General features: G+C 49.4%; 1 protein-coding gene across 6 annotated transcripts in view; it reads left to right on the plus strand.

The window, feature by feature from the left end:
* The window catches only part of TREH (trehalase), a 33,257-nt gene that overhangs the window by 13,289 nt on the left and 7,472 nt on the right, over nt 1-12,496 (plus strand). For 5 of the 6 annotated variants that reach the window (XR_005586698.1, XR_005586696.1, XR_005586697.1 and 2 more), the window contains exons 12-14: nt 589-700; nt 1,363-1,475; nt 2,027-2,080. Coding sequence is in view for 3 of the 6 variants with exons in the window: in XM_039496576.1 (XP_039352510.1) it covers nt 589-700; nt 1,363-1,475; nt 2,027-2,080 (279 nt within the window). In the remaining 3 variants the exon portion in view is untranslated. Of the gene's footprint in view, nt 1-588; nt 701-1,362; nt 1,476-2,026; nt 2,081-2,316; nt 2,560-12,496 lie in introns of those variants that run through there. The other variant, XM_039496578.1, reaches the window with a different exon arrangement.

Consider the following 12,496-nt stretch of genomic DNA (forward strand, 5'->3'; position numbering starts at 1 on the left):
ATCAGGTGGGGAGTGTTCCTTGCGGACAGTGGAGGGTGCCACATACCTTCCTATTGAGCCTGGCACATGCTGTCTGCACAGAGCTGAGCAAGGTGGAGCTGGAGCCCCGTTCTCATTGGCCCTGTCCCGTGTTTGCCAGGAGATTCCCAGGACTTGCTTCTCTAGCTCAACCCACTAGTGACCCGTAGAGCCCGCTTCCTACACTGGGCCATGCCTGTTCCCATCCCAGAACATAAGAACGGCCATACTGGGTCAGACCAAAGATCCATCAAGCCCAGTATCCTGTCCTCTGACAGTGGCAAATGGCAGGTGCCTCAAAGGGAGTGAACAGACAGGTTATCATCAAGCGATCCATGCCCTGTCACCTAATCCCAGCTTCTGGCAAACAGAGGCTAGGGACACCATTCCTGCCCATCCTGGCTAATAGCCATCGATGGTCCTCAGGAGCTTGGCTGGGCTAGAAGTAGTTGACCAGATTAGCCAACAAAGTCCTGTCTCCCTAGATCCCTTCTGTGGCCTTCTGTCTCCTGGATGGTGACTCACTGGGGAGCCCAGTGCCACCATTCAAGATGCTATCTACGTTTGCAGGGGAGCACAGTGCTGTCCTACAAGAACGGGCTCCCTACCTCACTTTCCAGGACTGGGGAGCAGTGGGACCTGCCCAATGCCTGGCCTCCACTGCAGCATATGGTGATTGCAGGTAAGGATGCTGCTGTGCTCATATCCATAGTTTGCAGGACAGGAAGCCCATTGGAAAATTTGCTGTTTGGTACCAGGCCTCCAAATTGTTTTAGGACCTGCCCCTTGTTTCCTTGTACCTTGTCCCAGCCGTGCTGCAGCTCTAGGTATTGCATTATGCCTCTCTCAATCCCTGCCCTCCACTCTGCTGCTGCTTTGTAGCCTTGTGGATTGATCCTGTTTCTGTGGGTTTGGTTCCTGACTGTGCAGCTGCTGCAGGTCAGGCTGGGAGCTCTGCTGTGAGCCCAGGTGTCACAGTGCCATCTTGGTTTGGGAGAGACTCTCCCACCTGGGCCTTTCCCAAACTGCTGCTACAGCGGGCCATCCAGCCACTGATACTGCTTAGTGGAAAAGCCACAGGGCACTGATAACCCTCCTCACCTCTGCTTGAGAGTCCATAAGCCCTAACGGCCTTGATCTGTGGCCTTCACTCGGGCAAAACCCATAGGGTTTGGGTCCAACCTGTCAAAGCCTGCTTTTGGAGGAGGGGGTGGAGGAATTGTACAAAGCCCCTGCCACTGCCTGGCTTGCTGGGGTGGGCTTGAGCTCCAGTGAGGGCTCTAGTGTCACCTCTTGCAGGAATGGACAGGTCCCTGACCTTTTGGCATTTATCTGTGTTCATAGGTTTGGCCAAGTCCAGCTCCTCGAGAGCCAAAGAAATTGCCTTTGACCTGGCCCAGAACTGGGTCAGAACCAACTTTGCCTTATATAAGAAGTACCAGGCCATGTTCGAGAAGGTAAAGACATTGGTGGTCCCGGACAGCCAGGCAGCAGCCCCTGTGGGTAGGAGCTTGTCAAGTGGAATTCATGCACACACCCTCCCCTGTGACCCTGGGCAGCTGGTGATGGTTACCTCAGAGAGCCTAGTGCTTGCATGGAAAGAGTCTGGGCTGCTACCCTGAAGGACCCTTGTCTTGTTTTAACCTTTTCGTTGTCAGTTGGTATTCAGACCAGGGCCCCAGGTGTGGAGGCACCAGCTCTGATCTCAGACAGTTCAGTCTGAGTGGGCTTGAGCGTGGGCAGATGTCCGGTGTGGGTGTGGATGTGGCTGGTCAGCCACGGGTCTCCCCTATTCTGCTGGCTGGTCTTGTCATTCTGTCCCTTCCCTCCTCTTCCAGTGCTGCTTTCTGCCCCTGCCTGGTGTACAGCTTCCTCTGCCTTAAGCAACTGTGCTCGTGAACGCAGAGCTGGATTCTGTGCCTGCCCCTCTTTCCCTGGACTCTATGGGGTGGGAACATTCTAGCCCCCACTCTAATGGGGCTTTCTGAATAATGGTCTTTCTCCTCAGTACAACGTGGATGGAGATGGGAAGCCAGGGACAGGAGGAGAGTACCAAGTCCAGGTAAGAGCATGTACTGAAATGCTTCACTGCCTACAGGCTGGGGATGTGTGCTCACAGAATCTCTCACTAGGCATGGAGGATGTGCTCTCCGCATGGGGGGAGGCCCCGTTTTGCCTCCAAATTGCTGGGCTGGAAGCTGCAGCTGGGGTTCATCAGTCTCCCTGTTGCAGCCATGTGTAAGCTCCTGCCCTGGATAACAGCATGTGCCTTGCTAATGCTGTATTCTTCCCTGCCAGGAGGGATTTGGCTGGACCAATGGTGTAGTCCTGCAGCTCTTGGATCTCTATGGTGACCGCCTGACTTCTGGCTCCCCCTCTACCCTCTTCAGGGCCTGGATTGTTGCTGCTTGCATCATCTTCCTCCTTGACCTGAAATGGTAGGGGAAGTGGTTTGGGCTCCCAGAAGCAGAGCCAGAGGAGACAAGCCCATTATGTACTGAACAGTACCCTGGTCTTGTAGCCAGTTAGGGAAAAGTGTGTGTGTGTGTGGGGGGGGTGTTCATCGGAGCAGCCACAGGTGAACAATAGCTGTGACTAAAGCCCTGTGCATGCAGCCCTACTGAGCCCCCTACCTGCAATTCTCTCCTGCTTTTGCTGTTTCATTCATGTTATTCAAACTGGTCTTTGCTGTCATGCCTGCCTTGGTGGTTACCGGGACAAATAGGGGCCTGATTCTTGTGGAGGTCTGTGCTGAGGCCCTACATCCCCTAGTCTCAGAACAGAGTCTAGCCGTAGGGGCTGGGCACAATGGTCCCTGATCCCCCTGGTGTTGATAGCCATTGCACAGGTGACATCCCTGAGAGTGTGCGGGGTGTTTATCCCCCTCCACGGAGGGTGAGTTGTTACAGCTTCAGCACCTTGGCTCTGAGGCTTAAGTTGTAGCAGCTCATGCTTTTATCTTTGGAGGACCTTAGATCAGGCTCCATTGTGGCTATTACACATGTATCTGCTACCAGCAAGGGAACCTGCTGCTGCTCCCTGGGTCCCTTTCCCTGTCAGTGTTCCCGCTGCAGCATGTAGCCCTCGTTAGCAAAAAGTGAGACCTAGTCCTCCTTGCCCTTGTTGTGTCTTTGACTCCCTACCACAGCTCGTAGGCTGTGAGGTGACCCCGGGGCCTGTAGTGTAGGCTCAGTTCAGTGTGGCTGTGCAGCACCTGGCACAGTGACGGGAACTCCCCTCTACCTGAGGAAAACAGTAGTGCTGTATTGCATCTGTCAGCCACAAGCTGCTCTTGCACTGTCCGATGGGCTTTTGCACACTTACCGTACAGATTCTGCATCTCAATTCTCCTGGTCACAGTAGAACAGGAACAACATGGCCCTGGGCGCAGAGGGGAAATGTGACTAGTAGAATGGGTTGCTACTGGTAGCAAACTCTTAAGGGGCTATGGGACATAGTGGTTTCATTCAAAGTCATCCGCTGCAGGTGCAGCCCAAACATTGCATATGCCTTAATTCACTGGTCAGAAACTAGCATTTCCAGGTGGGAGGAAATTCAATAATTTTGAAAGGTGGGGTTATTTTTAGTCAAAATTGGAATGGAACGAAAGATAAACATGTTACAAAAAATACATTTAAAAAAATAAAAGTGTAATTAATAAGAGGGTCAGTCTACTGCTGCTAGGGGCCCAGCTCATTGCTCACCACGGATCCTTTTATCCCCTCACAACTTTCCCTTTGTGCCACCCGTCCATGTCCCCCTCATTCAGAGAGATGTATAAATAGTTAAACTTGTAGAGTTTGTCTGGACAGCCACTGAGGCTGTCACCCTTCTGAACTCCATAGGGGCAGGGCAGGCGTCTTCCCAGCACAGTGCTACTGAGAACCCTTTGGCTCAGCTGGCTGTGGTCCAGAGTGGGGAAGGTGGAAACAACCTCAAGTCTGTTACTCAAAAGGCTTTATTGTTTGCAGTCTGTCTACAACTACTGAAAAAAGAGGCTGGATTGGCTGCTACCTGCCCCCAGCCTGGGTGAGCAGAGGGAGGTACAAACTGGACAAAAGGAGAGCTAGGCCGAACAGCAGTGGCACTTGTAGGAATTCAGATACCTAGGGTTAAAAAAGATATTTGGAAAATAAGGATTTCAAGGTTATAACAGCAAGGTGGGATTTAAATAGTCTTGTTCTTTCAAGGGATTTTCAGCTGTGTGAAACTTAACTCTTCACTATGCCCTAGAGGAGAGCTGTGGAAATTCCTAGCTCTCAGCTGGGTTTTGCTAATGTGGGTAGGTATAGGTAGCCACTTTAAAGGGGCATAAGATATCAAGGGGCCCAATTTCTTAGCCACTCAAAGCACCAGTGCTGTCACTTCCACTTCTACAGGTGGAGCAGTTTCAGGACTGGATAGTATGGGCCCAATGCTGCAAGGGGCTGCGCACCCTCAGCTCTCTGGGACTTGGAGGGGGCTCTGCACCTCACACCATTTAGCCTTTAGCTGTGAATTTAGGCTCTGACTCCCCATGAGGCATGTGCAGACAGTTAACTGTAGGCACCTAGATTTAAGAACCAGGCTCTGCACTCTTCTTGCCCTGCCCTCCTGGCATCTCCTTTGGGTGAGGCACTTTTTAAAGCTCACGGTGTCAGAAGAGCAAGCCACTGGTTCCATTAGACTATACCTCAGTGCCTAGTGCATGAGAGAGATCACAAGCTTGGCAGATATAAATATTCCCCCTCATCCCACAGCATTTGCACACCTGGGACAGTTACTTCTAACTTTACACCACACCATAACCCATCAGAACCTTCCAAGCAGGCACCTGGCCTGTGTTGATGCCCAGACTCTGAGGTGGTCAAGGCACAGGAAAGCAGAGAGATGTCTGACATGGACAGACCCCTCACTGCAGTAAATCTGGCAGGACGGTGATGGTGCACGTCCTGGCACCTGCAGCAGCCTTGGCACTGTTGAGCATGGCACAAGAAAAGGAAACAAGTCAAGTAGACAGTGGAGCAAACTGGGGTCTGGTCACAGGTGCTGGTAGGATGTGCTAGATGTGTCTGTGATGCAGTTGTCATAATGATGCCCAACAATCTCCCATTTAAAAAAGTGGCAGCATTTAGATAGCTTAGTTCTTTAATCCAACAGCTTCAGGCCTAGTTTGCACTGGAACCGGTGGGATGGTCTTTGGCAGCTCTTCGGCTTTGTACCTTTCAGCCTATTGATATGTTTCCATTGAAGAATAAAAAAGTCTGTTACATATATTAAAAAAACCCTCTTGGCTAGGCCTCTGTGCCAGCCTTTCTTAACACCTCTCTGTTCCGTCTGAGAGTGATTACACCATGCCTGGGCACTAGCTAGGCACATGCCTTCACTCTTCTCACCCACACTGCATTTAAGAGAGAGCGCAGGGCATTTGGTGCAGGCAGAAGGGAAAACGCAACAGCGATTCCACAAGGAATGGCTACAATATGAAAAATAAGGATTTTATAACAAAAAAATCATGGCTTTACAGGGCTGATTTTTCCTATTTTTTTTAACATCCCCCCTCCCTCCCACTGAAAAAAACCAACTCCCCCACATTTATTCAAACAGCCCAAAGCTCTCTTGGGAAAAGGGCAAGATGGCAAGAGTGCTGGGCCTGGGGCCAGGCCCCTCTAGTCAGCAGGGAGGTTTAACCAACCAGGGCCCAAAGGGCACGATACAGCCAACATCTGCAAGGGAGGCAGCTCCTCTGTATTCAAGATCTTCTTGCTGCAGGCTAAACACCCCAGGTGGCGGGGATGGAAATGGCTGCCTGCTGTATCCAGGTGGTGGTGGGGCCTCCAGCTCATCTTGGCACTGTCAATGGCAAATCCATCTGGGAGAAGAAGAGAAGGCAGGTCTGGAACAGCACCACCGTAAGCACTCCTGGTCCCCATCAATTCATGAACTGGGTGTAGCCCTCTGCTCCAGTCACAATGACATCCATCCAGATCCTCATGGCCTCAGCTGATGGTGCCACCATGTAATAGAGGCGGTCGTGGGTCTTGACGCAGAAGGTAAGAGCTGGGTTGGGACTCTGCAGAGGTGAAAGAAAAACATGGGGAGCTTGTTCCTGCAGTAACTAGGGAGCCAGCTCTTGCCCCCCCCCCCACCACCACCAGCAGCCTAAGGCCCGCTGAGGACTTTTCCAACTACAGCTAGTGCTCCAGCAGACGGGGAGGGGAAGCAGTGCTGAGATTCAGCCCCATGATGAGCATTTGCAGCTCCTTTGGTAAATGGGCCCTAGGGAGGCAGTACATGTGCAAGAAGGCACATTGGTCCTTTATCTTTGTGCCAATGCCCTGTGAGGTGCAGGACCAGACAAAGCATCACCATCATGGAACAGTGCTGGGGACTTGCATAACAGCAGAGAGCAACAACCAAGCTGACTACTGCCTGAACAAGGCTAGGTCAGAGGCTCAAGCCTGTACACCTGCTTGTCATGTTGCCCAGCTCCACCAATCCTAGAGAGAGGAAGACATCCGCTGGACAGAGGGTGGGGGCAACCTGCCTGAGGTTCCTCTGCCTATGATATGACACTGAGTGAGCTTCTACCTGTAAAGACAAATCCTAGTCACACTGACATCAATGAAAGCTTTGCCTGATGGAAGTAGGATTTGGCCTGAAGAATGAGGCAGCAGCTTGAATGAATGGAGAAGGGGAAGATGAAGTATAGGATGTCCTGAGATGATGGCACTCCAGACACTTGAGATCTGCAGGCACAGCCCTGGAGCAGGAATGGCTGCAAAGGGTAGAGATCTCCCAGCACATGGAGAGAAACCCAAAAGCTGAAGCTACTATATTGACTCATCATTCCAATCCACCTGTGCTGTCAGACCAGAACAGCACTGAGGACAACAGGGTTGTGGAGGATGCAGCTTACACAGGATTAAAGGCTCCACTACTGCATTAAACAACCAGCCAATCGGAGAGCCACTGCGACCTACTGAACGGAGTCAGGAGCCTGGGGGGCTGTCCCCGGCTCTCCTGGTGCAAACATGGCCATAGCCAAGTCAGATCATCTCTGTGCCTTGACTTCCCAGTTGATAATACATTCTTCCTACAAATCCGGTAAGTAAGGCAGGGTTGTGCTCCTAGAATCAGACCAATCACACAGCACATTCCTGAGCAGCCAATCGGCATGCACAGACTAAGCCCCAGCCAGCACAGAGAATGGCAGGATAAAAGAGGCTCAGACCTTGACACATGACCCTTACCAAGGGCAGAAGGGAGCTGCAGGTCTGGCATCTGTCCACTGGCAGATCTGTGGCCAGCATTGGGTCACTGGCATAGGATACAAATGCCCAGGGCATTCTCTGAGTCATGCTGGAGAGGGGCAGAGTTTACAGGTGGTACTGACTGGAATTGGCAGCTGAATGGTAGAAACAGCTGTATTCATTGATCTCAGGCCTGCAGCTACCCCAACAATTTAATGAGGATGTTACATTCGCAGAGGCAGCTTAGAGTCAAGGAGAATACTTGTTTGGGGAGACTATAGGCTGTGCAGATTCTGATATCACAAACTCCTTGTTTGATGCACGCATGCCCCAGATACCCTGAGCTGCTTCCTCAGCACACTACTGCTGAAGGTAAATCCAATCCACCCAAGCTGCTGCCATTTGGGAAAGATACTTGAGAAGCTGAGTGGGCTGGGGGCCTCAGCTGGCCCTGGAGTCAGTAGGAGATAGATATGTGGCACTTTGCATTTCTGCAACCCAGAGTCCAGCCCCCTAAGATTCTCTCCCCATCTTGCTCAGCCCAGCCCTCTAAGTGCTTGTGGTTCCAACTAGCACTTGGATCTCCCCTGCATGAAACCCCAATGGCAAATGCAAGGGGTGCTCGTTAATCCTAGTCACAATTTTTTTTCACAGTACCTGATGCTACTCTTATCAAAGTTGAAGGGAAAACTTCCTCTACCTATCCTAGGAGCAGGCCCGAAAGCACTCAGCGTATGGTGTGCATGACCAATACAGTCCACCCCTAGTCAATCTTGTAAAGGTACCCCCCAACCCCACTGCAGAGAGAGGGTGAGGTGCAGAGGCAGAGGGAAGGAGCCTTAGGCTGCTGATCCAGAAGCACCAAGTGCAATATAGAAAAAGCCCATTGCAGAGTGTATTCCTAGTGAAACTGCCTCTTGTGCAGGGAGGTCAGAGACTGATGGGTTGACCAAGACTGTGCATTGCCAGTTAAAAACAAGTGAGCATGCAAACTGCTACAACTAGGCTGGGGACCCAACCAGTCAGGCAAGGTCACACCACCCCACAAAACAAGAGAAAAGAGTGAGAGGCAGAGAGATAAGTGCACTGAGACAAACCTCTCTGTGGAAGTGAATGGGGAGAATATCTGCTAGTTGCTAGAAGAAAATAAAGACAAATGCAATTAGAACAGTTCTGTAACCCTGCTCCCATTGGAGCATCTGTTGCAGTGACTGAAACCCTCTCCCCATGTTAATTATGCACCCTAGGAAGCATTCAGCAAATTAGTTGGCTCCATTAGGGCAGGGAAAGCACTCTGTTAGGCAAAAGTGTTAAGCCATTCACTTAAGAGGTAAAAAATTCAAATGTTAAGTCCAGGACTAGGTGGTATTCCAATGGAGGAGGGAGGGCCCTTACTCTTTCCTATTGAAGCTGGTCCATCTTCATTAAATAACTCAACAGTAGGGCTGTCAAGCAATTTAAAAAAATTAAACAATACTATTTATTTTAAATATTTTTGGATGCTTACTATATTTTCAAGTATATTTCAATTACAACACAAAGTGTACAGTGCTCACTTTATATTTATTTTTGATTACAAGTATTTGCACTGTAAAAAACAAAAAAAATATTTTTCAATTCACCTAAGAACTGTAGTGAAATCTCTATCATGAAAATTGAACTTACAAATGTAGAATTATGTTAAAAAACTGCATTAAAAATAACAGTGTAAAACTTTAGAGCCTACAAGTCCACTCAGTCCTACTTCTTGGTCAGCCAATCACTCAGACAAACAAGCTTGGTTACAATATCACCTGAAAGGGAGAACAGGCATTTGCATATCACTATTGTAGCTGGTGTTGCAAGATATTTACGTGCCAGATGTGGCAAAGATTCATGCGTCTCTTCATGCTTCAACCACCATTCCAGAGGACGTGCTTCCATGCTAATGATGGGTTCTGCTTGATAACAATCCAAAGCAGTGCGGACTGAGGCATGTTCATTTTCATCCTCTGAGTCAGGTACCACCAGCAGAAGGTTGATTTTCTTTTTTGGTGGTTTGGGTTCTGTAGTTTCTGCATCAGAGCATTGCTCTTTTCAGACTTCTAAAAGCATACTCCACACCTTGTCCCTTTCAGATTTTGGATGGCACTTCATCTTTGATTGAGTGCTGTAGCTGTTTTTAGAAATCTCACATTGGTACCTTTGTGTTTTATCAAATCTGCTGTGGCAGTGTTCTTAAAACGAACATGTGCTGGGTCATCATCCGAGACTGCTATAAAATATATGCAGAATGCAGGTAAAACAGAGCAGGAGAGATACAATTCTTCCCCCCAAGGAGTACAGTCACAAATTTGATTAATACATTTTTTTTTTAACGAGCATCATCAGCATGGAAGCATGTCCTCTGGAATGGTGGCTGAAGCATGAACAGGCATACGAATGTTTAGCCCATCTGGTATGTAAATACCTTGCAACAACGGCTACAAAAGTGCCATTAGAATGAATGCCTGTTCTCACTTTCAGGTGACATTGTAAATAAGCAGGCAGCAGGATCTCCTGTCAATGTAAACAAACTTCTTTGTCTTAGCAATTGGATAAATAAGAAGTAGGACTGAGTAGACTTGTAGGCTCTAAAGTTTTACACTGTGTTTTTGAGTGCAGTTATGTAACCAAAAAAAAATTTGCATTTGTAAATTACACTTTCACAATAGAGATTGCCCTACAGTACTTGTATGAAGTGAATTGAAAAATAATTTAATTTCTACAGTACATTTTTGTAATAAAAAAATATAAAGTGAGCACTGTGCACTTTGTATTGTGTGTTGTAATTTAAATCAATACTGAAAATGCAGAAACATCCAAAAATATTTAATAAATTTAAATTCTATTTTAAGTGTAATTAATTGCAATTTTTCTAATCACAATTTTTGAGTTAATCACATGAGTTAACTACAGTTAATTCACAGCTCTACTCAATAGTAATTGGGCTAGAACCTACATTGAATCCTGCTGTACTCCAGTGTTTTGGGTACTTCCCCCAGCACGGGGGTGAGTTGCTGGTTCAAATCCCTTTTGTGCTGGTTGAGATGGGATTTGAAGCAGGCTCCCTTACCTCTCAAGTGAAGGGCCTAAGTGCCAGCCTGGGAGGTATTCTGACATAGGGTTCCCTCAGTCTTTTCTATTGACTGTGGTCCACTTTAACTACATAATAAATGGGCCAAAGTCTGCCTCCATGGCTCTTGATGCTAGGGGGGTTAGAGCACTTTTCTGGGATGTGAGTGACCCTGGTTCAAATTCCCCATCTGTCTCAGTGGAGGAGGTCTGGTGCCTGAGGTGCAGGCCCTTGTAAATTGACTGTGGCCGATACAGAGCAGCTCTTGCTGGTTTAATTAATGAGTAATGGTGGCCATACAAAAGACCCAGATCACTCTCTTGTCCCCAGAGATTAGCCACCCAGGCTGTGGCAGAGCCGAGGTCACTCCCCTTCTCTGCTGAGGGGTGTAAATTGGGATCTCCCACCTCTCAGGACAGTCAGAGGTGGGCAAGGCCTGTTTAAATCCCCTCCCTGTCCCAAGGTGACAGTGGCCTCCTGAGAAAGGGAGGGGGTTCAGACATGGATGTTCTACCCCAAAGGGCAATCACTGAGGAGGCAGGAAATCCCTGTGCAAACTCCTGCTGAATATTTGAACCAGGCTCTCCAACAACCCAAGCTAGTACCCTAACCACTGGACTAAAGAGTGACTCTGGCTTTTGTCCTGTCCTGAAGAATAGTTAAATCAAGTGGAACAACTTCAAGAATCAGGAAGCCCATGAGCACTACATACACCAACGACCAGAGTCCACATCTGGGCTAGGGGAGAGCTCTCTATAAACTGCTTCTCCACAGGCCAGTGGGGAACTTGAACCAGCAGCTCCCACACACCAGGCACAGAGGTTAATCACCAGACTGTAGAGGGAGTCTTTCCCATAGGCTGGCCCAAAGAATAGTTAAGCCAAGTAGAACAGCTTCAAGAGGCAAGCATGAGGGAGGTCTCCCACATTCCTGTGGCCCATAGCTTGGAGTACTCACCTGGGCAGTCAAGATCCCCCTTCATATTCCTTCTCCTAACCAGGCAGAGGGGGATATTGAAGCAGGTGAGCACCGTAACCACTGGATAAAGGGGTCTCAGATCCATGCTAGGCCTCACCTTTGGAATGGACTCTAGGAGGAACCCCTTCAGTGTGTCAGACTCACTCTCCTGCTAGGGTAAGCCACACAGTTTCACCCCCCTCCTTAGGCTTAACCTGTGGGCCTGCAGCACTCTCGTCTCACCCCGTGAGCTCTGTTCAGTGAGTACACCCAAGGCAGAGCCCTGCCAGAGACTCGTCAGCTTCTCAGGGATGAAGGACCTCGCCAAGCATTTGCATTGACACTCCCATAGTGTCCAGACAGTTGGCTTGATTAGTCAGCTGGAACTCTGCATAGGCAGCCCTGAAGGCAGTACAGAGACCTGGAGCACAGCCCATTCTGGTAAGCCCAGAGCCTAGGCAGGCTGTAGTGAACTCCTGGGTTCAAACTCTGTCTCCCTCTGTTTGACTTCCTTCCTTGGGCTCCAGGTGAGCGCCCCACCTCCTTCCACCAGCCAGTTCTTATCGCCACCTCCCCAGTCTTGTCTTCTCCAGCTAGGGAAATGCTGTTCAGGCTTCCCAAGGAGAAGCAGGGACATCCATTTTCCTCTGGGTTGTTGCCATAGCAGTTCCTTGCCACCATGCTCTCCTCAGACATGGCTTTGCTGTCTTCTGTGCTCATCCCTGCTGACTTCCCTTGCTCTCTGCAATGAGGCAGAAACTGTAGGCGTGATGTTTGCAGATGGAGGTCCAGGCAGAATAGAATGGCCCTTGGGCTTCAAGATCTCATCCAAGGCACACCCCCATGGAGTGACCTGCATGGAACTCAATGCAGTGGCCTCAGAAGAATGAAGACCTGGAGCCAGCCCTGGGGGATTTCGGAGTCTAAGTGTTTCACAGCAATGCAAGGGCCAAGGGCCTGATGGTTTTCCCTCAGGCTTGGATTTGATTCTTCTGTGACCCCAGCCTTGAGTATCTGAACCCTGCTCCACTATACCAGGGGTCTGAAAAGTCACTCTCATTTCATTCAGAAAGCTGTCAAAGTCAGCCAGACACTCCCACCGCAGCCATAGGCAGCCCCAGGGAAGACAGTGCTGAAAAGAGTTCCCCACATGATGCCAGCCTGGAATTACAGCTCAGTGCAAAGTAAAGAGATG

Source organism: Mauremys reevesii, linkage group 12, assembly GCF_016161935.1.
Source record: "Mauremys reevesii isolate NIE-2019 linkage group 12, ASM1616193v1, whole genome shotgun sequence".
NCBI lineage: Eukaryota > Metazoa > Chordata > Testudines > Geoemydidae > Mauremys > Mauremys reevesii.